Source organism: Marmota marmota, unplaced genomic scaffold (assembly GCF_001458135.2).
Source record: "Marmota marmota marmota unplaced genomic scaffold, marMar, whole genome shotgun sequence".
Taxonomy (NCBI): Eukaryota; Metazoa; Chordata; class Mammalia; order Rodentia; family Sciuridae; genus Marmota; species Marmota marmota.
The window spans coordinates 52,056,759-52,083,194 of NW_026000108.1; the positions used below are offsets into that span (position 1 = coordinate 52,056,759).

Genomic DNA, 26,436 nt, shown 5'->3' on the forward strand with positions numbered 1-26,436 from the left:
TGTATCTGATTCATCTTTATATTTCCAGTGCTCCACACATTGTCAGGCCTAGTATAAACACTTCTGGCATGGCTGATAAGTAAATGAATGAATGAATAAATGAGTTTAATTAAGAATCAACAACACGGTAAAGTTTCCAAGTGTAACTCCCCAAAACAGTGTGGGAGTTAAGAGTCCCCAGGGATAAGTCCACAAGGATGGTCATCCCAAGGGTTGCAGTCGTTCTGAATCATGCTAGTTAGGCTTTCACTGAACTTCTCTGAGCTCAATCATTTCCATATTTCAAAGAATGGGAAGAAACATGAATTTAATTTCGAGAACTTCATTTAGATAAGTGTCCTCTGAAATTTTGAACTGTTTAAATATGACACTTTGGGAAAGGATGAGGAATCTATCATATCAGAGTATAAAAAAATTCCAAGAATCTGTTCAAACCCTGATATGATCAAACACTGGTCTCCTAAGGCGTTGATTTGTATTTAAAAACGTGTAGAACTTAGTAAATTACAATGGTGTGTGACCACTAATTCGTATGTATTAAGTCAATGCTCCACGGCAGGGATTAAACTGATTCCTTTCTTTAAACATCACATTATCTTGGGAGGAAAGTACTATTCTCATCAGCCCTATTTTTAGATGAAGAAATTGAGGCTCAGTAGGCTTAAACTTGTTTAAGGTGGTACAGGAAGTGGTAGTTCTGATATGTGAACCCAGGGAATCTGGCTTTAGATCTTGTGTTAACTACATTGATTGTCACAGAAAACCCTTAGTTACATACTTGAATACAGTTGTCTACTTTTGAGGGGGAGGATGATTTTACTAGTTATTATTTCCCTTTAAAAAAGATAGTGGCTATAGTGCTGATAAAATCACTTATTCACCATAAAACTAGAACCTAATTGTAGTCCTTGATTTGAACTCCAGCATTAAAAATTTGGGAACAATGTGGGTGGCTCTGACTAAGAGGTCTGGTACCTACCCAGTTACTGTTTTTGGCAAGCCTGAGCTTGCATCTTTCCTCTGGCTGAGAACTGCATGCACATTAAGTCTTTAAGAAAGATCAGTAGTCATTAGATGCTGGCAGTTTCTAGATGCCAGCTAGGGAATCCCTTTGAGGTCCATCCATGAAAATAAGTAAATCAAATTCTTTAGGATTCCTGTTACTTTCAGTGGAATATATACCAGCAAAGAAAAAAAATAAACCATCAAACTGATTCCTTTTCCCTTTCTTCTCCAGGAAAGTTTCCTACTACCTCAAAGGGATTTCCCCTCCTCTGATTTCAGAAAATACTGATCATTCAAGTCACACATTTTGGCAATTATATGTTGTATGGGGGCAGTTCTGATATTATGTATTATCTAAATTTTTTTTGTATTCTTTCCCACACATAAACTTCCATATAGAAACAATATTATAAACTCTTTTAGGGACAGGACCAAACTTTATTGACCTTGGCATTCTTCACAGCTTTGTACAAGGTAGGTGTACAGTAATATTTTCACTAATGATTGAATTTCCAGCTGTGGTTAAACTAAAGCAACATTGTGAGGAAAAAAAATTACTGGCTTTTGGACCCCTTGGTGATCCTTTCATTATATGTGTGTATCTTTTTTTTTCATTTTTGTCATTTATTTTTTCATTCAACGCAATCAATGATGAATCTCCAATGTTGAGTCACTGTGATAGACGATGTAGAAACACTGTGATAGAGTATTAAACAAAAACGTGTAGGCCCCAAATTCCTAGAATAGAGAGATAGACAGAATCAAGACACATAAATTATCAAACTGTAATAGAGGAAGGGTTTTGAAAATAGGTGATATTTAAGTGATATCTGAAAGATGAACAGTGACCAACAGAAAGCAGGGTCGTGGGGCAATCTTCCAAGTGGAAAAAGAGTATACGAAAAATTCTAAAGAAGACCAATATGTGTAGAGCACAGTTAGGAAGCAGCAAAGTATAGAAAATGAAGAAATTATAGCCACAGTTAGTGAGGAGCTTGAATTTTATTCTAAGTACATTTGGAAGCCATTTGTGAAATTTTAATCAAATAAACAACAAAATATGTTTTCAAAGATCATTCTGACTTCTATGTAGATGTTAGTGATAACTGCGACTTGCCCATATAAAGGAAGATACTAGGTAGGTACAGAATGGAAAGAATTAATTGGAAATAGAAACATGACTTGTGAATGAATTAGACATGAGGACAAGAGAAACATAGGCATTCTAGCAATTAGGTGGACAGAGATGACATTTGCTGAGCAGGAACCAAATTATAGAGTGAGACGATGGAAGAGGAAATAATAAAATTCAGACATTGTAATTTTGCCATGCCTCTGAGAAATCCAAGTGGAAATATCAAGTAGACTATCAAATGCACAGGTATGACACAGCCTTATCCACATGGTTCAAAAGGAGATAAATTTGCCTCCCTTTCCCACATCCCATAAGGGTGGCACAGTTTTGTCCTCTTGGTAACAGTGTTTAATGTAAATTAGGCCAACCAGTTGACAAGACTGCTTCTTCAAAAATGCACTCAAGGCCAATTTTGAAATTTTTTTTTTCTTGCTTCAATTCTAACCTAGGAAAATGCAAATATAAAGCAGCTGTTAGCTATCACAACTGTCATGTAGAGAATAACCAAAAGGAGGAATAAAAGCCCAAAGGCTTGGTTTGATCTCCTTAACTCAGTCATACCCAAAGCCAGATGAGTCTTTAGGGTTTTCCAGTAGTCTTTATTTTATTTATCTAAATATCTTACTTTAAGTTATTAATTTGTTTTCTGTTATTTGCCACCAAAAGTGTCCTATTATGGAAATGGAGGAAATCATTTACAGATGACCAGAAGAAAGAGAAGCAAACCAGGATCATACCTTGGGTGATATACAAGCCTGGGCCAATGAGGATTTAGTGTTTATATTGCTTAGCAAACAAATGAAAATCTTTTTTTATTTAGAAATTTCTTAAGAAGTTGGATTCACTTACATGTTGATGAATTGTGACGAAAGCAGAGTTGTAGCATGTATTTGCTTTCTACCCAACTGCAGTTAGTGGATGTGTGTACACATCCCCAGCTTCTGTAAGTATTGACTGATATCAACTCATACCTGCACTTCCCCAGAGGCTTGCCCTTGCCTGACCTGCACCACGCCCAGTGATATCTGGGAGGTAATGCTCCATCTTCCCTGGAAAAACCTTTTCAGTGTAAAACAGACAGCCCAGCCCTCATAGTTTTGCAAAGAACCACCTCTGTGATGTACTCTAAGCCCTATCCCTCCAAGAGAAATCAGCTGAGACAGCACTTTTGAAACCACATCTTTGTCTAGCTTCTTCCTTTGCTTTTTTCTGATGTCTCAACTTCCTTACAATGTTTTCTTGAAAGCTCTTAGTTAATGAACCACTTAACTAAGAACATTCAATCACAGATCCTGATTCTTGGGATCAAACCTGTACAAGAATTACTCAGTTGGAGCTAGAGAATGCTGTGCTAGCAATCTATTTCAGTGTCTCTATTTCTTTCTTTCTTTCTTTTTTTTGGAAGATCTGAGATCTTACATTTCTGATTTTTAGATGAGATGTAGCTTATAACTAGGAAAATGATAAATAAACTTTAATATTAATTTTAATATTTGGTGTTTACAAGGGAGTTTTTGTATTGCAAGTGCTATTTCCTTGAAATAAGAAAAAAAGAAAAAGAAAGAATAAACTTAAAGATGGTCCCTTAAACTATGTTGTAATTTTTTAACATAATAATCCTACAAAAAAAGGTTTTATGGAAGCTGTTATTGAAAGATGAGGTTAGACAAGTATAAAGCCAGGATCTGTAGGCTCTAAATAATGTCTTTATTGACATTAAAAATGCAGCATAGCATTTTGATTGTCAATTCATTCATTTATAGTATTAAGTTCTGGGGTTATTCTGAGAATGTATTTCTAAAGCAAAGCCAATATATTATAGAGATCATGGAAAAATATCAGAACTGCTATTTATATTTATTTTAATCTAAACAAACAAGTCTTTACAGCTTTGAAATGTAGACTCCTGGCAGAAATTCACTAATTACCTGAGGCTCCCAAGAAGAAAATGGAAATGGGGCTGTTTTAGAATGACATCTAGTACAGTGCTAGTTTTGGGATGAGCACTCAGTAAGTCCTTTTTGTATTGCATCAAATTAGAGTCATACTATAGTCCTTAAACTTAATCTAATGAGCAATTCTTGGTATGTAAATAATAGTATCTTTAATTACTATACTTGTCACATTTAAGTCTGCCAAAAACAATGAAGTATTGTTGAAATATACATCCAGTTTTTAAGCAAAACAGTTTCATGATAAACCCTAGCACATATCTAGCTCTGGGATTTCAGGTGGGCTCTGGAGAACAGAAAGTTGTTAAAGACAATGACTATCTTTAACATTTTTTTTCCTGAAGAAACATGATTTAAACTAATAATAATTAAAAATGTTAAGAAATTGTTAGAAATGGATATGTTTTATTTACCACCTACTTTCTTGGCCACTAATAAAACATAGCATGGTTTTTATAATACCCTTCATTTGAAAGAACTCTAGAGTTTAGCATCTGCTAAATATTCATTAAACAAATACTTTGGCAAATTAATTGATGGATTGATGGCTTAACAGGTAAATGGATAGATGGATGAATGAGTTATAGGCTATGCTTTTATATCATTATCTTCAATAATCATGAAAGTCAAATCTATATTTGTCTGGAATGGAAAGAATCTATTAAAATCAGGAAAAGAATCTGCCAAAAGGAATAGTAATTAAGACTGGAACAACATATGATAATTTTTACATTTTTAAAAAATATTAATTTTTTTGATGGGCACAGTATCTTTATCTTATTTATTTTTATGTGGTGCAGAGGATCGAACCCAGGGCCACACACATGCCAGGCAAATGCTCTACCAGTGAGCGAAAACCCCAGCCCAAATTTTTACATTTTGAGAAGCTATTAGTCTAATAGTTTCTGGTGACAAAAGATGAAAGACCAACATATTACTGTCATCACAAAAAATATTGGAGTCAGCTAAAAAACTCATGCTTGCCTGCTATGCACAAGCCCTTATTGCATAAACACCTTATTTTATTTACTGTCCTTAAAGAAGAGCATTGGCATAGCATGAGAAATGACAAAGAGAAAGGGAAATAAAACATTCTGGAGTATGAAGGTATTATTATAAAAGAAATAATTCTAAGGACTAGGGAATTTTAAAATGCTAATTTTTGATACATGTAAATGAAGAGATTTTGGTTCAAAATGACATTTTGACAAAATGACATGTAATTTCTCTTTTTTGAAGACCCCATTAAATTATATTATATATCAAAATAAGGCTAAACCCATGATGCTGACAAAAATAAGAGATATTTCTTTAGTATACAGAGATTCAACTCATGCCAATGGGGGAAAAAAGAGTCTGATAAAGTGGGAGAAGACACAGACTAGACCAGTGTTTCTTACCCTTGGCCATTAACATTGGGGGCCAGGTAATTCTTTATTGTGGGGAGGGAACCTGTCCTGTTGAATTGTAGGGTCTTTAGAAGCTCCATGGCCTCTACATACTATATGCCCTTAATACCCCCTCCCCATAGTGTGACAACAAAAAGTGTCTCTGGATCTTCCCAAGTCTTCTTGGGGACAAAATTACTCCTTATTGAGAACTACTACACAGCACTCTGAGTCAAGAGAACTCAGCCAAGGGAAGAATTCATCTGCTCTAAAAAAAATCTAAAAGAGGCCAGGCACAGTGGTACACACCTATAATCTCAGTGGTTTGGGAGACTGAGGCAGGAGGATTGCAAATTCAAAGCCAGCTTCAACAAAAGTGAGGTGCTAAGTAACTCAGTGAGGCCCTGTCTCTAAATAAAGTTCAAAATAGGGCTGGGGATGAGGCTCAGCGGCCAAGTACCCTGAGTTTAATCCCTAGTACCTCCTAAAATAGACAAAAATCCAAGAGTTTCAGCCAATAGAACCAGTAAATACAAAAAAAAAATAAGTACCTAGGATTAAGTCTAACTAAGAATGACTAAGACTTTTAAGGAAACAAACGTTTTGTTGAAAACATCAAATAAATTCTAAATAAATTGAGATATCAATTATCTTTACATTGGACTCTAGATTTGAAACAAGTTAAATCAAAATCCCAATATGAAGAAGTGTGTGTGTGTGTGTGTGTGTGTTACTTGACATAGAAAAACAAAGAACCCAAAATACCTAATGTTGGGTATAGTAAAGGACAAACCCCAAAATAATGTGGCCCAGTGAGAATGAATGAGGGAGTCACTATCTTTCCCCGTGACAAGACAGATCCTGGGGAGAAGATGTCCATATAGTCTGAAATGACAATTTCTGGGAAGAGGCCAAAGCATTGATCCCACCCTAAAACTTACCCCACACCCTCCATCTGGCCCAGTAAAGATAAATCCCTGGTACTGACCACTGACTCCACACCCACAGACCACACACCCTCCATCTGGCCCAGTAAAGATAGCCCAAACAGATATGCTCATTAATTGAGTCACCTCCAAGTGTAATCAATATAAGCCTAACCCTCACCCCCTTTGGCTGGTGGCTCATTTTCCACCAGAAAAAAATGGGTCCATCAGAAGTGTTACTCCATTCCTGAATAAAAGCTGTGCTGAGCTGATCTGTTTGCGTCTGGCCTAGTCCGTTTGAACTAACACTTAAGATACACCTGAAGAAGAACATGATATTCCCAGGTTTACTGGGTTGAATGGTGGGTCCCTGAAGGATAAATCTAAATCCAGGAATCTGTGAATGTGACCATATTTGTAAAAGAATCTTTGTAGATGTAATTAAGTTAAGGATCTTCAGGTGAAAACATCATGGATTATCCAGGGAGGCATTGAATCCAAGGACGAGGGCCCTTATCAGCATGGAAACACACTGAGACAGTGAAGAAGGTCATGTGAAGATTGAGACATAAATTAGAGGTTCCATTTTATGTAGCAACAAGTCAAGAGATGCCCAGAGTTATCAGGAATTTGAGTAGGCCAGGAAGGATCCTCCCTAGAGTCTCCCTAGGGATTGCTAACATTTTAATTTCAAATTTCTGGCCTCCAGAACTGTTAGAGAATAAATTTCTGTTGCTTTCACCACCTAGCTTTGTGATAATTTGCTATAGCAGGCCCCAAAACCAATAAAACAGGGACCAATGCTTGTTGTCAGACAATAGAGGTCAAAGTATTGTGGGTGGTAATGACACAGTGAGAAACAAGGCAGCCAATGGAACAGGTTGGAGAGCCCAGTAACACTCAATTCACTTAGGGAAACTTGTTTTGTGGGAGATATGGCTTGGCAAGTCAGATAGAGAAGGATTGGCTATTCAATCAGTAGTGTTAAGAGAACTGCTTAATATGTATAAAGGAAAATGAAGTCAATCCCTAAATTAAACTGACGTGCAAATATCAATTTCATACTGAGTAAGTCTTAAATGCAAAATGCAAAACCAAGATTTTTTTGAGGATAGAAAACATCAGAATCAGGAAAGATTTCTTACACAATCACAGAACGTATTGATAAGGAAAGAACGATACCTTTCAATATTTCAAAATTCAGAACCTCTGTTCATCTATTTCTAAATATAATAGATAAGTCACAAATGAAAAAAATATGCATTTAATACATATAATGGACAGATGATTCATTTTCAGGAAAACGTGTTTCTAATAAATTTTAAAAAGTCAGATGCAATAAGAAATTACAAAAAAATCACAAGCATTTATAGAAGATGAATTACAAATAGTTGATGATCATTGATGAATCTCATTAATAATCAGAAAGTGCAAATGAAATCCATAATGAGATATTATCACACGTTACCAGCATGGCAAACTGGAAAATCAAATTGATAAGTTTTGAGGAGGATGTAGAACAACATGAACTCTCATGCTTTGCCAGTAGCAGTGCAAATGTTTACAAATACTTTGGAGAATGGTCAAAATCCACTAGAGTCTGACTGAGCGTAGTCTATGACACAATAAGCCCCTACTGGGCTTATTCCCTGGAAAGACTCTAGCACACATGTTAGTGCTAGGAGGCATGTAAGGATGTTTGCTAGTCATAAAGAGTGGAAAGAAATGTTTGTTAACATTTTTGAAAAGTATTAGCAAATATTCTATTCCTATTAGGGCATTCTACGGAGAAGTAACATAAGCAAGCTCTGGTTTTATGTATCAAAATAGAAAAATCTTGAAAATATAATGTGAGTGAAGTCACAGATGAAAATGATCCCATTTACATAAAATTCAAAAGAAGCAATATTGAGTAGTACACTGTTTAGAGAAATATACATAAGTAATAAAGCTGCAAAGAGTAATTCCAAACAAGAGTTTTTACTTCTGAGGAAAAGAAAAGAGAGAACATACAGAGAGTAGACAAAGTTCTACTTCTTAATTAGGTATTCAATTTATAGTTCTTTAAAATGATTTACATAGTTTTTAAAGCATGATTACATCCAAACAAAAGTGATGACAGAAAACAAAAGCAAACATTAATAAATATTATTGCTAAATTTCAGAAAACTGAAAAAAAAGTATAAAAGCTTCTAGAGAAAAAACAGGTCATCTAAAAAGCAACACAATTCCTCATCTGTCACATTTGATAAAGTAGTAAAAACTGAAGTCCTTAAATGGTCTGAGGAAAAATAAGTTTCAATTTAAAATTGTACATCCAAACTATCAATTAATTCTAACATAGGATAAAGGATTTTCCCAACAAGAGATAATTCATAAATTTTACCTCCCATGATTTTTTCCCGCATAGGGAAAAGGCTTAAGGACACAACACAACACAAGAAGTAAAACATGGGATTCAAGAAGCAATGGTTCCCACACTCAAGGGCAGGACTGTGTTAGCCCAGATTTACCTGTATGAAGTAGCCCTGAGGAGCAACCAGTTGAAGTTGAGCAGGAAACATGAGGTTTTTAGAAAATATATTTAAAGAAATAAAGAATTATCAAGACCTTGAAAACATCTGAAAATATAGTTAAAAGAAGGAAAAAAAAGATGGTGGGGTGGGGGTGGGGGGAGGCGGATGGAGAAGAGAAATATTCAAATTTAACTCTGGGGATATTCTTTGAATGGCAAAGAATTGTGGCATAATTGTAAAAAAACAAATGCACTGTTGTACTAAACATGTCAAATACTATTTAAATTAACTGTGGAAAGGAAAATGCTGTTTTGAAATTTAGAATTGGCCTGTGTAAAGGTAAATAACAGAATAAAATGCAAATATCCACCCCCACTGTTCATACTGAGAAGAGTATAATCAGAGAAGGGTAGGACAGCTAAAGTCTTCAACTTTTAACTTAAAAAGAGAATGTCTATAGTTAATCATAAAGAATCATACTAATACAGTGTCTTTTATATTCAGCCATTGCTTCTTTTATCCAGAATAACTGTACACTTAAAGGAGTACACTCTAAGCTAATATGTTGGGGTTTACTAACAATGTTCTCCATAATCATTCTTTTCATTTTATTCTATTTGACATTTGGCCATGAGGAGTAGGGATTAGCTCATCAAATATAGTTTAAAAATTAGAAATGCCTCAGTAAATGTAGAGACTATCAAGAAAAAAAATATTTAGGTGCATAACTAAATTTGAGATTGATACCAAGAATTGTAGACACATCACACCCTTTTATATGACCCTATTAGTACTTTCCAAAGACAAAAGTAAGCAAAATGATAAGGTGAGTATGCCAGTTCTATATTGTTAAAGAAGGCTAAAGAAAATGAACGAAGAAGATCAAATCAGAGTTAAAAACAGGGAAAATATGTTTCAACCAACACTTTCCTAAGCTAATTAATTGTCTACTCTATATTTCCAGAAGATAATTAGTTGTCCACTCGATAATCTGCAACATACATTTGCTGGTACAGAGCGCTATTCTAAATTTTTTATAATATTATATATTTGTATAATTCTTATAGCTGTCTGGCCTAAATTCTCCATTTTACAGTCAAAGAAAACTGACACAGAGAGACCAAGTTCCTACACTCAAAGTGACAGAAAAATTAATACATAAACATTTAAATTTTCTGTTGAGCTCACCATTCTCTCAATCTGATGACTCCTTTCTGTAAATTCTCTTGAGGATCTCATTGCATAATTTTCTTTATATTTGATATTTGTGACTTTAAAAGAGGCAAGGTAATAGAATGACTTATCATCTGAAAGATAAAATAAAGATCTACGGTTAAAAGTAACAAGCCTGCTAAAAAGACTACTGTGATGCAATCTGTTTCCCCTTAGGACAAAAATCAGTGTAGATACATTTCAAATATTTTCTAATTTCATCATTGCTGTCAGCGAAAATAGAAAATTCAGGTCCCCAAATCACTTACCAAATATTCCATTTATAGATGTTTATGTATATCACAATTTTCATACAATTGGGCATGCAGCATACAATGGAAAGTGAATATTGAACACAATGGCTGAAAAGTCATGTAAAAATAATTTATTTCCTCAAAGAATTGCTAATGTACATATATCACACATAAACTGTAATATGAAGATATATTAAATAAAGTATAATTTTTTCTCTACCACTGCTAAGCTTACTTATAAAATATAACTCTATTGTTTTCATGTTCTTGTTTCCCATTCACTGTTAATTCTCTGCAGTCTACTCTCAATATACTACTCAAATAGCCATTGTCAAGGACAGTACTTATAATATTTACTGTTTACTGTTTTGGGTTTTTTCTTTGTTTTACTCCTTGATTTTTTGGCAACCTCAATTGTGTTCTTTAAAACCTCATCTTTGGCTCTACGAAGCCATGTAGTTTTCTTTCTTCCTTCTTGGCCACTTCTCATTTACAATAGAAGGCTCTTTATTTCTGTCCTCATTCTTACCTTCCTAAGGTCCCATCCTTGGTACAGGTATTCATACTAAGCACTTCTCAGTGATCTTAACTAAGATGGCTTTAACCACTATTTGTTGGTGTCCCCTGAATTTTAATTTCCAGACTAAATTTTTGTCCTGAGTTTCAACTGCATATCAATTCACTTCAGAATATTCACTGTGCATTCAATAGGTACCTCAAATACTATAATATTCCTAGAGTGAAATAATCATTTACTGCTTCCTTTACTCAAACTGCTCAGCTACCTGCATTTCTCTTTGTGAACAGTACACATGGTCATTCATGGCATGTCTTTATCCTTATTCCAATATCAAACTAATCTTTCAGTCTTTAAATCCAATGGGTGCAGCCCATTTAATCATTCCAATCTCTTACTCATGTTCTCATTAACCACCCAAAATGCTTATTCAAAACAAAATGACATTTCTATTAAAAAGAAATCTCTCACTTATGTTCTCTATCTTAAATTATAATCTACTTCATAACAATCTACTTAATTGCTCAGACTAGATATCTTAATCTTTGATTCTTTCCTAGTTAATCATCAGATTCTGACAATATTGCCAACTAAGGTTTTTTTTTTTTTTTAATACATCCTCCTCACACATTCTGCTACCCCCACTGCATGATCCAGTTCATACCCTCATCATTCTTTGCAAAATATAATAGCTTTTTGACTAGTGTCCTGCATCTAGTCTTGCTTTCCTCAAATCCGTTTTCCAGAGTGATGTGCTAGGCTGCAATTTTGACACTATCACTTTTCCAATGAAATTATTATCCATCGTCAATGGAAATGACTTATGGAGTTCTTCTAGGCTTGGAGCCTGCCTACCGCTTCAGTATACACCGTCATGTTCTCCCTAGAATTTATGTTGAAACCTCTGCAAACTGTATTTGTCTGCCTTTACTCTGGTGTTTTCTTTCCTTAGGATTTTGCTTTTGTTTTCACTTTGACCCGAAATGTCCTTTCTCTGGACTTCTCCAATCCTATCGCTGATGTCAACACCTACCAAGAAAGTCCCTGGAACATCCAGACTGAAATGGGGACTTCACCTATGTGGCTAAGTATAGCTTTTGGAGCTCTCTTTTGAAGAGCTTTGCCTTGCACTTGGCATAGCATCATAAAGATCTATAGATTGTAGTATAATAGAACATCAGTCTCTGGCAGGAGATATTGTGCAATTTTTCATTCAAAAGGGAGGCAACATTTCAAGTAATGTTAACAAAAAGAATAGTATCTTAAACTTTTTAAAGTAATGAAATAATAAATAATTAATTATTTTAATATCAAACATTTATTAAGTGTATAATGTATCAGACTCTGCACTGAATATTCTAATTTAGTTAGACTTTCATTTTTAATTTTTAAGACTATAAATGCTACATTGTAATCATGAGAAGTATTTATAAGAGAATAAACATAATATATAATTCTAATACCTAGAAGTAATTGATATTATTATTTTGGTTTATTTTTCTCTTATTAAAAATATTGTTTAGTTGGCTGAGATGGATTTTCACCACAGTTTTGAATCTTTCTTTTACTTAAGCATTTTCTTACTTCTTAAAAAAGTGTATTTTGTTCATTTAAAATTAGTTGAGAAAAATGCACCAAGAATGATATGTTTATATATATATATGTATATATATATGTATGTATTTTATATATATATATATATATATATATATATATATATATATATATTTAAACAAATATATACTATGTGACAATTTGTTGTTTTCTGCTTCTTTTTATTTTTAAGATTATGGCTTAATTCTTATTGATGGATGAATGAATAATTAAATAATATTTTCCAGGGCCTAACAGTCACTAAGCTCTCCATTGTATTGCCTTATTAAATTTAATGGATCCAGGCTACTTATCTGTGCATATCTTGATAAAATTTCATAGCTGAAGTTCTATTACAAAAAGATTAAAATTAATGTGAAAGTCAGTTCTAACTACTAAATTCTTAGAAATTTCATGCAACTCTACAAAGTAGGTTTACTTTTTCTCCATAATAAGAAATATAATAATTTCAATTAATCCTAAAAATTAATCCAAATTATAAAAATGTTTGTTGAAAATATAGTTTATTACATAATTCCAATAACTAACAAACAAAACAACAGCAACAAAAATAAAACAACCAAAATAAACCCCAAAAGCAGACAACTTGCAAATTCAAAGTTTGTACTTCCCTAGTTAATGCCATATTTCATGGGAATGGTGGTAATAGTGACTGGCTTTTTCATTAATCTTAAACGACTCTCAAATAGTTGTACAGTATGAAGCTATCACAATCATACATGTACATATATGCCATGAACTTTTCCACTGGCAAAATATATTTGTAATATATATTCAAAATCAATAAGAAATGACAGATAATTCAATAAAAAATGAGAAAAAAACTTAAGCCCTTAACAATAATAGTAAACCCAAATGAACAACTGATAGATACATTGTTGTTGATCAGGCAAATAAATACAAATTGAAGTTACAGTGATAACACTACAACTTACACCAAATTAGCAAGTATAAAAAGATATGCAGTAGTAAGTGTGGGTGATGAAATATGGAGCTATAGAAATTGCCATAAGGTGCTAGAAGAAAGTTTGGTATTAACCATAAAGATAAAAATGACCCAGCAATTAATTCTATATCTACATAGGAAAACTCTTGCATGTGTGTACCAAAATATATGCAGAATAAGGTTCATAGTGATGTTTTTCTAATACCTAAAATATGAAACAATTCAAATGTCCACAAACAGTGAATGCATAAATTAATTATAGAATGTTTAAGACAATTATTGAATATTTAAGACAATGTACTAGCAAAAAAATAATGAAAATAAATGCATCAAGGTGTATGACTTCTGCAACAGCTTTCAATAGAAGCCAGCCTCACATAATATGTTAAATGCTGTTATAGTTAATGGTCAAATGGGATTTCACTTTTTTTTTGCCAAAATAAAATAAGGATCCAGTTGAAAATCCTGAGGATAAATACCCAAGAAGTTTATCAGTCTTTTCATAAAGATATGTTATAAAATTTAGAGATATGAATTCTACCAAGCACTGCTATGATTTAGGTATAGTTTGTCCTAAAAAATCTATTCATGTGTTAGAATCTTAGTCTCCACTGTGGTGAGATGAGAGGTGGTAGAAACTTTAAGAGCTAGAGCCTGGGCCTGGTGTGCATGGAGCCTGTGATCCCTAGAACTGCAAAGAGAGAGAGAGAGAGAGAGAGAGAGAGAGATTGATTGATTATGGGGGAACTACACTAGAAAGCAATTAACACTCCAATTTTTAAGGAACTAGCTCACTCTATATATTAATTTAAAAATTAATTTAAAAATGTGTTGTTTTAAAGAGTAAACCTGTTTTTTCTTAATTTTTAGCTTCTTTTCTCCCTATGTAATTTCTTCCTCATGAGCTCTTGCAATGACATCATTACCCATGTTGTGACACAGTGAAGGGGTTCCTTACCAAGTGCCAAACCAAGAGGGCTGCCTCACCTTGGAATTTTTTCTCTTAAACTGCAAGATAAATATCCAATAAGCATCCAATTTCAGGTATTTTGCTATAGCAGCATAACAGGGACTAAGACAAGTACTTAAGAGTCAACAACAAGATAAATTAATTTTTAAAGTAATACCCAATTAGCATAAATATTCATGACTTTATAATGAATATAGGAGAGAAAAAAGTATCCCCTAACATTCAAAAACTGATCTGGTGCTACCAGTTGGGTCTTGAAATTCTGTTGAACATCAGTATCAGAAAAAGCCCTTCTTTGGTCATATTAGATCAAAACAAAAATAAGACCATGCTGAAGTATGTCCGAACTCAAAGACAAGAACGTTATTCAAAGCCACAAAGTAAAGGAAAAAAAAAGAAAGAAAGAAAGACCATCTATCTTGGCTAATATGGGTGTCTGCTGCTTCTTTAATCCTTAATTGCAGCTTTTGCTTCATTTCATTGTACTTTGCCTCATAGATGAGATTTATTATAATACCCAATAATAGCACTGTTCTAGCTTCCTGAGAGCATCCAATCCAGAGGAAAAACATAGTTCCTTCAACTTTCCCCCAAATCACCCAACACAAAGCAAAATTTTATAGTGCATCATTGTAAATAATCTCTTACATAGTAGCCCTGTGGTTTCCTATAGGATATGCTCTTCCCTGCAACTACTAATACACCCAATCATAGATATGTTCCTCATGATCCACAGCTAGAATGCACTAATAAACTAAATGTATTCTAAAAGTTTCTGGATTATTTTATCATTGTTTATTTTGAAATGGCCCATTTTTAATGGATAGTGAATAATTGGTCAAGATTTTAATACAGTGAAAGCCAGTTTCATAACTGTTGAGCTCTTTAGGATCAAAATATCTCCAACAGATATATTTCAACCCTGGTGATACAACTTTTATCAATAATTCCTCTAAAATTCTTATTTCCATTGCAATTATTACATACATGTATTTTTATTCTTCTATCTTCAGGTCTATTCATTTACAACCTTTAAAAGCAATATTTAAAAACATAATTTTTCATTTTATTATTGTCCTAGTTACTAAAATGTGATTCCTTTATTGGATCCTTTGTGCTATGAAAATGTGTACTTCCTTTATACAATTGTGTACATCATCTTAGATGACCCTGACTTATCTCAATTTGCTTATCCTCTGTTATAGTTCACCTTCTTCCTTTACTAAATGTCCATCTCAGAAAACTGTTCACTTACCCTCAAGTAATGTCCTAGTACTGAATCTCTCAAATCCTTGAGTGTTAATCTCTGTATTATTTTCTTACTGCTCCTGTTTAATGACTTGAGCTAATACACACTTACCTTGTACATTTCTGGAGGTCAGGAGTCTGAGGTCAGTTTTATAGCCTAAAATGAGTATGTTGGTGGAGTTGGTTTTTTCTGAGGCTCTAAGGGTTAAACCAGTGTCTTGCTTTTTTCTAGAGACTATCCTCATTCCTGGCTCATTCCCTGCATCACATTGTCCCATTCTTCCCTTCTGATATATCATTGTTTTTCTCCTCCTTTCACCTTTTCTCCTTTCTCTTATAAAGACCCTTGTATTTATGCGTAGGGCCCTTCTAGAAAATCCAGAATAATCTCCCCATCTCAAAATGTTTGGAGATATTTGGAATGTTTCTTTTGCTGTATAGGTAATAGGATATGGAAAACTTGGGATGAAAATGAGGCATTTATTCAGTCTGTTACAGCTTCTATGGGAAATTCTTCTTAGCTTTTTCCTATTATTATTATTATCATTATTGTTATTATATTATTTTTTCACTTTTTTTCTTTCAAACACATATAGAATTGGGTCTGGGGGTATGTTAAATACAAAACTACTTGGCTACTTTCTAACCCAAAGGAAATATTAACAAAAAAAATAAAATTGTAGGGCGTAACTCCATTCATGTTTTTATTTTATTACAGTTTAGGAAGTGGGTATTATCAATGCCCCAAGAAAAGTGGGTAGCAGGTAAGCTGAAAATGTTGGACAATATTTTTTTCCGGAGGACTTTCAAATGTGGTTTTATTGTTATGACTGGCATGGGTGCCTAAAAATTTAAGCAAAGCTTTGATCTTCTGTAATTAAAAACACAAATCAAAAGCCAAGGTAAATGAATCTTAGTCCTATTGGCTATCCATTTCTCAATTAACTAGAAATTAATTCTGAACTTCCTCTATCATGAAACAAATCTAGTTGTCCTTCAAAAGTAATGCTTGATTTCTAGCCACTAAAGACTTTTTTTAAGGTAAGTTTTTATATATTACTTAAGCTTTTCTTGAGGCAACTCAATAATATAGTGATTCTGATAACAGTATATTAAACTCATCATAGGATGAGTTTAAGGATTGTTTTTACTATTCTTTTTTTATATATGTTTATATATGTTACTTATCATAGGATGAGTTTAAGGATTGTTTTTACTATTCTTTTTTAATATATGTTTCTTATGGAGGCATTTACCAATGTACTATATATTTAAACCTCAACTGGGTAGAAATACATAACAGAGTTAATTGTGGGAACAAAATACAATTAAACAGCAAAATGTTAACGTCACGCAGATGTAATTTTTTATACACGAAAGAATTTCAAGACTCTAAGTCATAGAGTACTTAGGAAATGGAAATATGACCTGGATACTTACCCTCAACAACAAAATGAGTAACAATACCAATTGAAATTCCTATGATTGCTACAATCGCCAACGTGAAAAGAGCTAGCCTTATTGGGTCCCAAAACTGTTGTCTTCTTTGATATTCAACTCGTGGATATTCAGCTTCTGAAATTTCAACTGGTCTGTGAGAAAATAGTATCACAGTTACAAAATGCATTGCATTTCTGCTTTATATCCACTTGCTGTGATCCTCTGAAAATACCTTACTTTGCAAAATAACAATAGGATACTTAAATCTGGATAAGAACAGTAGGTTTTAATTTGCATATACTCCCTCAACACCACAATACAGTACAAATTTTAAAGTTCTACTGATATTGACATTCAAGTGACAGTGTTGCCCCACCACATTGTGTCTGGTATACTGGCAATTTGAAACTTTGGTAGTGAAACGCAAAGACTCAACTTTTTAAAACTGTAATTTAGAAATAATATTTTGATGTTATTTAAATAAGGGAACTTCAAGCAACAAAGTTATATAATACTCCCACCAGTTTTACTAGGTTAAAAAAATAAGAGATTTTAATATGACTATTGTGTAAATGACCTGAAAAATTCTTAGTGGTGAAATTTCATCTCATTCCAGTCAGGATGGTAATCATTAAGAATATGAACAATAATTAATACTGGAAAGAATGTGGAGAAAAGGAACACTTTTATACTAATGATGGGAATATAAGTTAGTACAACCACTATGGAAATCAGTATGGAGATTCCTTAAAAAACTAGGCATGGAACCACCATATGACCCAGCGTCACTGATCCTCCATATTTATCCTGAAGCATAAAGTCATCATACTATAGAAATACATGGATATCCGTGTTTATAGCAGCACAATTCACAATAGCAAAATTATGGAAACAGGCTAGGGTCCATCAATGGATGAAATAGATACAGAAAATGTGGCATATAAATAAAACAATGGAGTTTTATTCATTTGTGAATAAAAATGAAATTATGTCATTTTTCAGGAAAATATATGGAACTTGAGATCATTATGTCAAGTAAAATAAGCCAAACTCAGAAAGTCAAGGGTCATATATTTCCTCTCATGTAGAAGCTAGAGAGGAAAAAGGAAAAGAGACATGGTGGGGTGGGGGAATCACATGAAAATCAAAGGGAGGTTAATAGAGTAGAGAGAAAGGACCAGGAGGAGGGAGGAGGGAAAGAAAACTCAAGATAATGAAACTAATATTGGCCAAATTATATTGTATTTTGTGCATGTACAAATATGTAACAATGAATCTCAATATTATGTATAACTAAAATGCACCAATAAAAAGGAAAAAAAAATTCTTAATGTCTTGTTAAGTAAGCTATTGTTAAGTTGTTACTTACTGCAATGGTGGTGGTTATAGTGTTACTTAGGTAAGTAACAATACTACTTTTGAAGATCATGGTTCTTTGCATTCCATTAGCATCTCCCAGTGAAATCACAACTTGTGAATTATACTTGATAGAACTCTAGTATTCAAAACACCAATTATCTTCACTCAACTCTTACCTATGCCCACTTGTGCACTACCTTCTCTTCCCACATCTTATATCATTTATATTATCTTTTCCCAACTTATAAGTTGTCATTTATTTACTTTATTTTCTGAGTCCCCAAAACAGTATTCAATATTATGATATTTTGCAAGTGAGTTTCTTAAAAAGTTTTTGTACTTTTAATTTTTATTTAGTAAATACATATTATAAATTTTCATTAAATTATATAATGGAAAATCCTTAGAATAGAATCTATCACATCAGGATAATGTTTCAGAAACAGTTCTAGATCTCTAGAAGTATGAAGATTTCAAAATATTCTCTTTGTCGTTAAGACATTTACATTTGGAAAGGGGAGAAAGATATGGAAACAAGGATTTACAGTGTGAACTGTAAGATGACACTACTAAACATAGAGGAATAAAAGCAGACCAGATTGGGGGAAAAAAAAGAAACAAGAACAGAGAAAATAGCATGTAGAACAACAGAAATAAACAAAAAGGATAGGGTATGAAAAACCATTCATTACTAATAATGAATACTGGAAATAAAAATAAAACATGGGTTTGCAAAGTATGTACAGACTATAAGTCTTTCCCAGCACACTGCTAGAGGACATGGCAGAGCAAGTCGCTGTAGAGTTTATGAGGACATTCGTAACCCAAAGGAAAGGGTTAGAAATTTACCCTGCAGGAGCTGCAGAGTTAATAAAAATTTAATCAGACAGTGAATTTAGAATAATCACAGGTGAATGAGAACAAGGATGAGCTAAGAGGACAGACCAGGTTAGAAGTCTTATTGAAGGTCTAGAGAGGGTGGAGGCTTGAACTAAGGCCATGGTGAGAGATGGAGGGGAGAAGATCAGTTTAGTTCTAGTCCTTGAGCTTTGTTGAGTGATTTATTGTTGTGTGAGATATGGAAAGGATTAATGAACCACTTATTTGGATGTTGTGCCTCCAGGCAAGATGAGGAAGATTAAAGAGTTTCCAATATAGACATCAATACTGTTAATAAAGAAAAATTTGTTGTCTTTATATCTGAGCCTGAGCCAAATGGAAAGAATCTGCTTTATGTCCTTTCTCTGTGACTTTTTTTATTTTAGTTGTGTCACAAATGCCTGTTTACATGGTTCTAATCAAAGCAAGTATTAATGTAGAAAGTATACCCCCCTCCCAAAAAAGGTTACTAGAAATTGCAAAAGAATGCATTGCCTTCTTTCTCACCCATGATGGAAATCTCTATTTCCAAAATCTATGGCAATTCATTTCTTCATTACTTATTTTATAGACGTTTTGACTGCAGCAATTCATTTTTGTTCCCATTCCCTTTTCCCTTAAGCTTTGAAGATTTCATTGCTGTACCCTGAGCCCTTCAAAAAGTGAGAAATGATGAGAATCAAATTTTGTCAAACTCATGGGAGTGATAACCAAGTTTCACAACATGTTAACAATGCATCATTATAAAGATGATTTTCTTTTTCTTTTCTCATGGTCACATTTAATTTTAAAATAAGTTTCTTCTATTGGTGATCAGCTATTTTCAGTGTGGTATAACTGGAATGCAAACTTTTGTCTGATGTAGAAGTTGAAATATTACCAAATATTCATTTTTGTGTTTTGATCCAACAGAAGCAGTATGCAGATAATGGCAAAGGAAATGGTAATTACCATTTCCAAAAATTGCAAAAGAAATGGTGTACAATGTAAGGGGGAGGGTAAAAATCCAGCAAAGTATTCAAAAAATAATAAAGCAATTTGTTGGTTAGTCTGCTGTGAAATGTTTGCAGTGGGCATAACAACAAATCAAAATGCATTCAATGCAATTTTATCCAATGAAATAAATGTTATTTTAAAAATTTTTATTGTTGCATAAAATTTTCATAATAGTGGGATCGATTATAGCTATGAATACATGCATATCACTTTCTTTGCTAAATTTCATTCACCAGAAATTCCTCTTGCCTTTCCCTTCTCCCTTGATCTCCTTTCTCTATCCTAGTTGTCCCTTCTGTTTTTGTTATTGTTTGTTGTCCCCCCAACTTCTTCCTCTCTAGCTTCCACAATGGAGAAAAAAAAACAACATACGAATCTTGACTTTCTGGGTCTGATTTATTTTATTTAACATGATGCTCTCTCATTCCATCCATTTTCCTGCAAATGCCTTCAATTTTTTATGGCTAAATAAAATTCCCTGGTGACTATATACCAGATATTTTTATCTGTTTATTTGTGGATAGGTACCAAGACTGGTTCCATAACCTGGCTATTTTGAGTTATGTGGCTATAAACATGGTTATACATGTATCATTACAGTATGCTGACTTTAATTCTTTTGATAAATACTGGGGAGTTTCATATCTGGATCAAACTGTGTTTCCATTCCTAGTCTTTTAGGAAACTCCATACTAGTTTCCATAAAGATTATATTAATTTACATTCCCACCAACAGTTCCCTTTTTCCTGCAAGGCATTCTTATGTACATAGTGAACTTTGAGAATCTGGCTATGACATGTTAGATATGATTGTTAAATATATAACTGGCTAAACCTTCAATAAAGATTGCTTTATTTGTAGGATATTTAGAATTCTTAATGCTTTTAAATATTCCTAAATGGTTCCATGATTTGTAAATGACAATTATTTGTTTATTTAAATCCAAATATGAATTGGATGCCGAGTGGAACTTTTTAACAGTCTTTTATGCTATTTCATATTACATCTGTTCTAATAAAGGAATTAAGCATGTTTGTTCTTAGTTATTTGGGGGAGGAGATGTTGTATCTCTTGCTTTGTTTTATTTTCTTTCTTTATGTCAAAGTAAAATGATAATGAAAACCTGGAATTGTATAAATCAATGGAGAAGAAAAATACAACTCAAACATACTATTCTATTTAAGCAATCTTTACAGTTAAATGGAATATGTGTATCTTCTAAATTGGCTATGGCTTTAATGATGGAAACATAAACACAGGTCAACTGAGTTTAATTCTGACTTTGTTATTATCAACAAGGTAGTTAAATCATGGACCTCAATCTTCTCATTTTACAATGAAGAATTAAAGCCTTTAAGGCTTTATGAATGTTCCAAATAGTTAATGCAAGTAGACTCTGAGGGCAGTCATGCTCATTCCTTCATTGAAGCAAGGGCTATGTTTTGCAATGGTTTGTTCTGGTTTTGGTCTTGATTCTAAATATAACTCTTGAGATAACCTGACAGCTTATCATAAAGAATATTTTTATATTTTCTCTAGAATAATCTAAACTTAGTACAACTACTGTCAAATTACTCATGTATGTTAGTTTTCTTCATAATTTATATGAACCATTGTTTTTTGATTTGTTGCCAAATGAATAACAAACTGATCTCTAGAAGGATAAGCATCAAAGATATAAATCTGTTAGTTTTAATTGCCAAAATTCTCTGACTAGTTTAGCTGGTTCTATATATCAAATACTTGACAGAACTAAAAGACTTGAGCTTCAGGCTGAAGTAACAAACCCACGATATTTAAAAAAATACTCACATTTCTGCTTTAAAAACCTCCTGAGTATATAAGCCCAGAAGTGTTTATAGTTTGACTTTTTTTCTTTAATAATTTAAAGTAAATACAAAGCAAAATGGCAGTGTTGTGAAATTATATTAATGTTGAGATGAATATATAAAACAACTACCATCTTTAGAAGTCCCTGTCATTTAAAAATTTTGCTCAATAAATGAAATACAGAAACAAAATAAAACTTTTTGGTACTTTGCAGAGAAATAATCCTTTAAAGTTTGTAGTAATGTAGTACATATGAAAACAGTTCAAAAGAGCAGTAAATTTAGCATCAGAAATTCTAGGTTCAAGTCTGTTCATGTATCAATTCTCTTTTCCCATGTATGGATTCTCTAAGAATCCCTCATCTATGAAATTAGGATTATGATATCCCCTCTTCAAGGTTATTGTGAGGAATAAATTATCAAGATACTTCACAAAACTTAAAGAAATATATAACAGAATTAACAGAAATCATAGAAAAGAACAACGTGCTGCACTTTCTTGTATCTAACCATGGTATCTAGCATAATTCCTGACATAAATATTTCTGCTATTTTAATGAATGAATGAACAAATGTTGAATGAAAGAAATTAAGTCTAAATCCTAGCTTCAGAAAATTTGTTTATATCTATAGGCTAAGTAATGAAAGAGTTATTATTATTTAAAATTGAACAATTATTTTAGAACCATCTACTATGTTTTAATCACTAAGGGAAAATATTAGAAATATAGTGAATAATATACAAATACTCCTGCTCAGATGTGACAGCTGAGCAGGCCTTTGAAGGACAAAGGAAGTTTTCTAGCCCAAATGAAACTGGTTAAATAATATGACCACTGAGTTTATTTGGAGTTCAAATAAATTGCTTGCAGATCCCACAAATTAGAAGTATTTTTCAGTACCCTTCAAAAGGATTAGAGATAAAATTGAACAAAAAAACAAAACCGCACAACAACAATAAACCAAAGCCATATGTACCACATGAAGAATCAGAAATAAAAATTTAAGACAATTTGAGAAGTTATTTTGGTAGTTTAAACAGTCTTTAGCTCAGGTACAGGCTGTGGGCTTCCCTTTGGAAGCTCTTTTTGTGGTAAGGCTGTTGGGAGTGGTGGAAAGCAAGAGTTGGGAACCTCCACAACTGGGTATAATAAAGAGGAGAGCAGAGTGATTCATCAGAACAGCTGAAAAGATATACTCCAGGCTTAGTTACTTTCCATAGTATGAAAACAAACAAATGAATAAAGAAACAAACAAAAAAATATCATACTTCAAGGAAAGCTTCTGAAGGAGACCACCGCAATTGAGCAGGGGATTGATAGGGACCCCCGTGTGGCATGGAAACTCAGGATGGCAGCATAGAGAAGGGCAAGAGGCACTCTGCAGCTATGACCCTGGCTCCTAGCTTGGATCAGCTCACAGCCAGGGGGACTCCCCATTGCAGGGAAAAGGTAAGCACAAAATCCCCACCAGCCTCCATTACAATGGCAGATACTTATAGTCCTAACTACAGGAGAGTCCTGCGGTCCTCACAGACCCCAAGCCCAGTTTTGGAAGCTGCCTTGCTCCAGAGAAAGATCTTACATTGTGTCCCCAGCTTCCTGGGATCCAAGCTTCTACCCAGTATGGCACCATCTTGAGAATGGAACCACTGCTACAATACATCCTCCCCCAGAGGAGTAGTCACTACATCCCCCCAACCCCTGAGGCTCTACTCTTATTCTATCACACAGAAAACTACAACTTCATGACCTCAACCAGACCCAGCAGTACAACAATGACCCCAGCACCCTAGCCTGCACAATGGCCTCAACTCCAAGGAACAAGTATCCAGCAGAACAATGAGGCTGTTCTCAAGACCAGGAGATCTTATGTGTGTTCCCTCCAAGGCCTGAAGACTTGCCCACCAGGAAGCTCCTACCTCTAGTGACTCCACCACCCTTCCACCACCAGCCCCACTGCACTCAGCAAATGCTCCCAAAGATTTGAGGATCAACCCTCTCTGCAGCCCCAGCAAAATCAAAGGACTACCTTTATAAACATCTGCCATCTAGCCCACTGAGAAACTTGCAGCTAAAGTGAAAATCACATGGAGGCTACACTACTGTACTCACAGAACCAAAGCCAAAGCACCTACCCAACTAAATTCCATAACATAGCTACAGGAAGTCTTTCATGCTGAAAAGTATTCTATAAAGTTGGAATAAGTGACTATTTGATCACATGCATAGATAGAGACACGAGAAACATGATATATTAAGGAAACATAACACCTCTAAAGGAACATGGACCCCAAAGGAAAAAAAAATGTATGAGATGCTTGAAATTCAAAAGAATGATCTTAGGAAAATTCAGCAACAGGAGCATACCGATAATTCAACAAAATCAAGAAAATGATTCCTGATCTGAATGAGAAATTCAATAAAGAGATAGATATTATAACAAAGAACCAAATAAAAATTTTGGATCTGAAGAAATCAATGAATGTTATACACACACACACACACACACACACAATTGAGACCTTTGAGAACATACTAGATCAAGCACAGGAAAGAATTTCTGCATCTAAAGACAATCTTTTGAAATAATCCAGTCAGACATTTTAAAAAAAGTATGGAGTGGTGAGGAACTAATTGTGTTATTGCAGCATTTAAAATAATAACATCCATTTAAGTTGTGATGGCATTGGTATTTTCATGATGAGGCAAAATTTCCTATGGACTTGATATGAATTTCAAAGACAAGGAGCATAAATCAGAGGACTATGAAAACTGTGCCAAAAGGCACATGGAGGCACATTCTGTATCATGAAGCTGTCCTGGAGCTGTGGAGCCATGGCTCAGGTGGGCTAAAGCACAGGCAGCAGCTCTGCAGAACCCACCATGCTAGTGTGGACCTGAGGCATGGCAAACCAGGGCTGAAACAAGGCAGGTCACCTCGACCTGTCACCTGCCATGCTAGTGTGGACCTGAGGCATGGCAAGCCAGGGCTGAAACAAGGCAGGTCACCTCGACCTGTCACACTATGACATCCAACCACCATTCATAGACCTCAAACTACACTCCCTTCCTGAACAACAGTGAGAACATGGAAATGGGGCAGACCTAAATGGAAGTTCAGACTCAAGAGTTAATCAGTAGTATTAGTGCTTTTCAAACCCTGATTAGCATCAGTTTGGACCAATAGGGTTGACCCAAGTGCTATATATAAACCCCTGGACTAGCACACTCAGCCAGTAACTTGCTAAGAGGTCCCCTTTTCCCGCTGGAAGAGTTCTGTTTCTATTCTTCACACTTAAATAAATCCTAGTCCTTTCACTCTTGCCTTCCATTGGCCCATGGATTTCATTCTTTGAACTTGCAAGACAAGAACCTGGAAAGAAGTTGGTGATGAGCTGCTGGACTCTATTACAATACTGGAGGGCATAGCCCACCATTTAGAGCCGTAATGCCTAGAGCTGCCACATGCCACGCAATAGTGTAGAAGAATGGGCTTTGCCAGTGCAACCCTTGGAACCAATGAGGGCGGGCCCTCCCTTCTGTGATTAGCTGCTAACACTAAAAAAGGCGTTCTTAACTGAGGAGACCTGCAGCTTACAGACTTCACCCATCAACAGACGCGGTGCATGGAGTTTCATTTTAAACTCCACTTCCTCATGATGATTACTGACTTCAGAAGCATCTAGAACAGGTAATGTGAGAGAAGACTGTAGGAATTTCAAGGATGGTTTAGTCATTAAATTATCTTCCTCTCATCTGGAAATGACTAATATGACAGACAATGGAAGGACAAAATTTCGAAGTATGAACAGAAATTACACGGTATCTAGTGTATTTATTAGGATATGGAAAGTGCTGAGTATGGTGGGGGGAAGATATTAGTCCAACTGAAGTCTATTTTCACAGAATATAATATAAGACATTTTAAGAAATTAGTTACAATGATTTCATGAGTTTTCCAAAAATTACTTAAAAAATTGTTTTACTAATGTTTGGATTTCTAGATTCAGACAAGATCCATCATCTGTTGGAGCTGACCTTCTGAATCATGTTTACCATCTTGTAAGCACTCAGAAGTGAACTCCACCCATAAAACAGTATTTGAAAGGTCAGTTCCACTTCTGATGCTAACTACATGAGCAACTATATTTAGTGATTTGATTTACTTTATGTAAGTATGAGGAACATTTATTTAGTTTTCCTATGTCCTCAAAAATCTATCAGGGTCTTTAAAAATCTTTAATTTT

The 26,436-nt window shown here is 34.1% G+C and overlaps 1 protein-coding gene across 2 annotated transcripts in view; it reads right to left on the bottom strand.

Annotated features, from left to right (window-relative positions):
• The window catches only part of LOC107138986 (transmembrane serine protease 11F), an 85,282-nt gene that overhangs the window by 18,224 nt on the left and 40,622 nt on the right, over positions 1-26,436 (bottom strand). The window contains exons 3-4 of one of the 2 annotated variants that reach the window (XM_048784589.1): positions 17,124-17,275; positions 10,111-10,229 (exon numbers count right to left, since the gene is read on the bottom strand). In XM_048784589.1, the coding sequence (XP_048640546.1) occupies positions 10,111-10,229; positions 17,124-17,275 (271 nt within the window). Of the gene's footprint in view, positions 1-10,110; positions 10,230-17,123; positions 17,861-26,436 lie in introns of those variants that run through there. The other variant, XM_015481780.2, reaches the window with a different exon arrangement.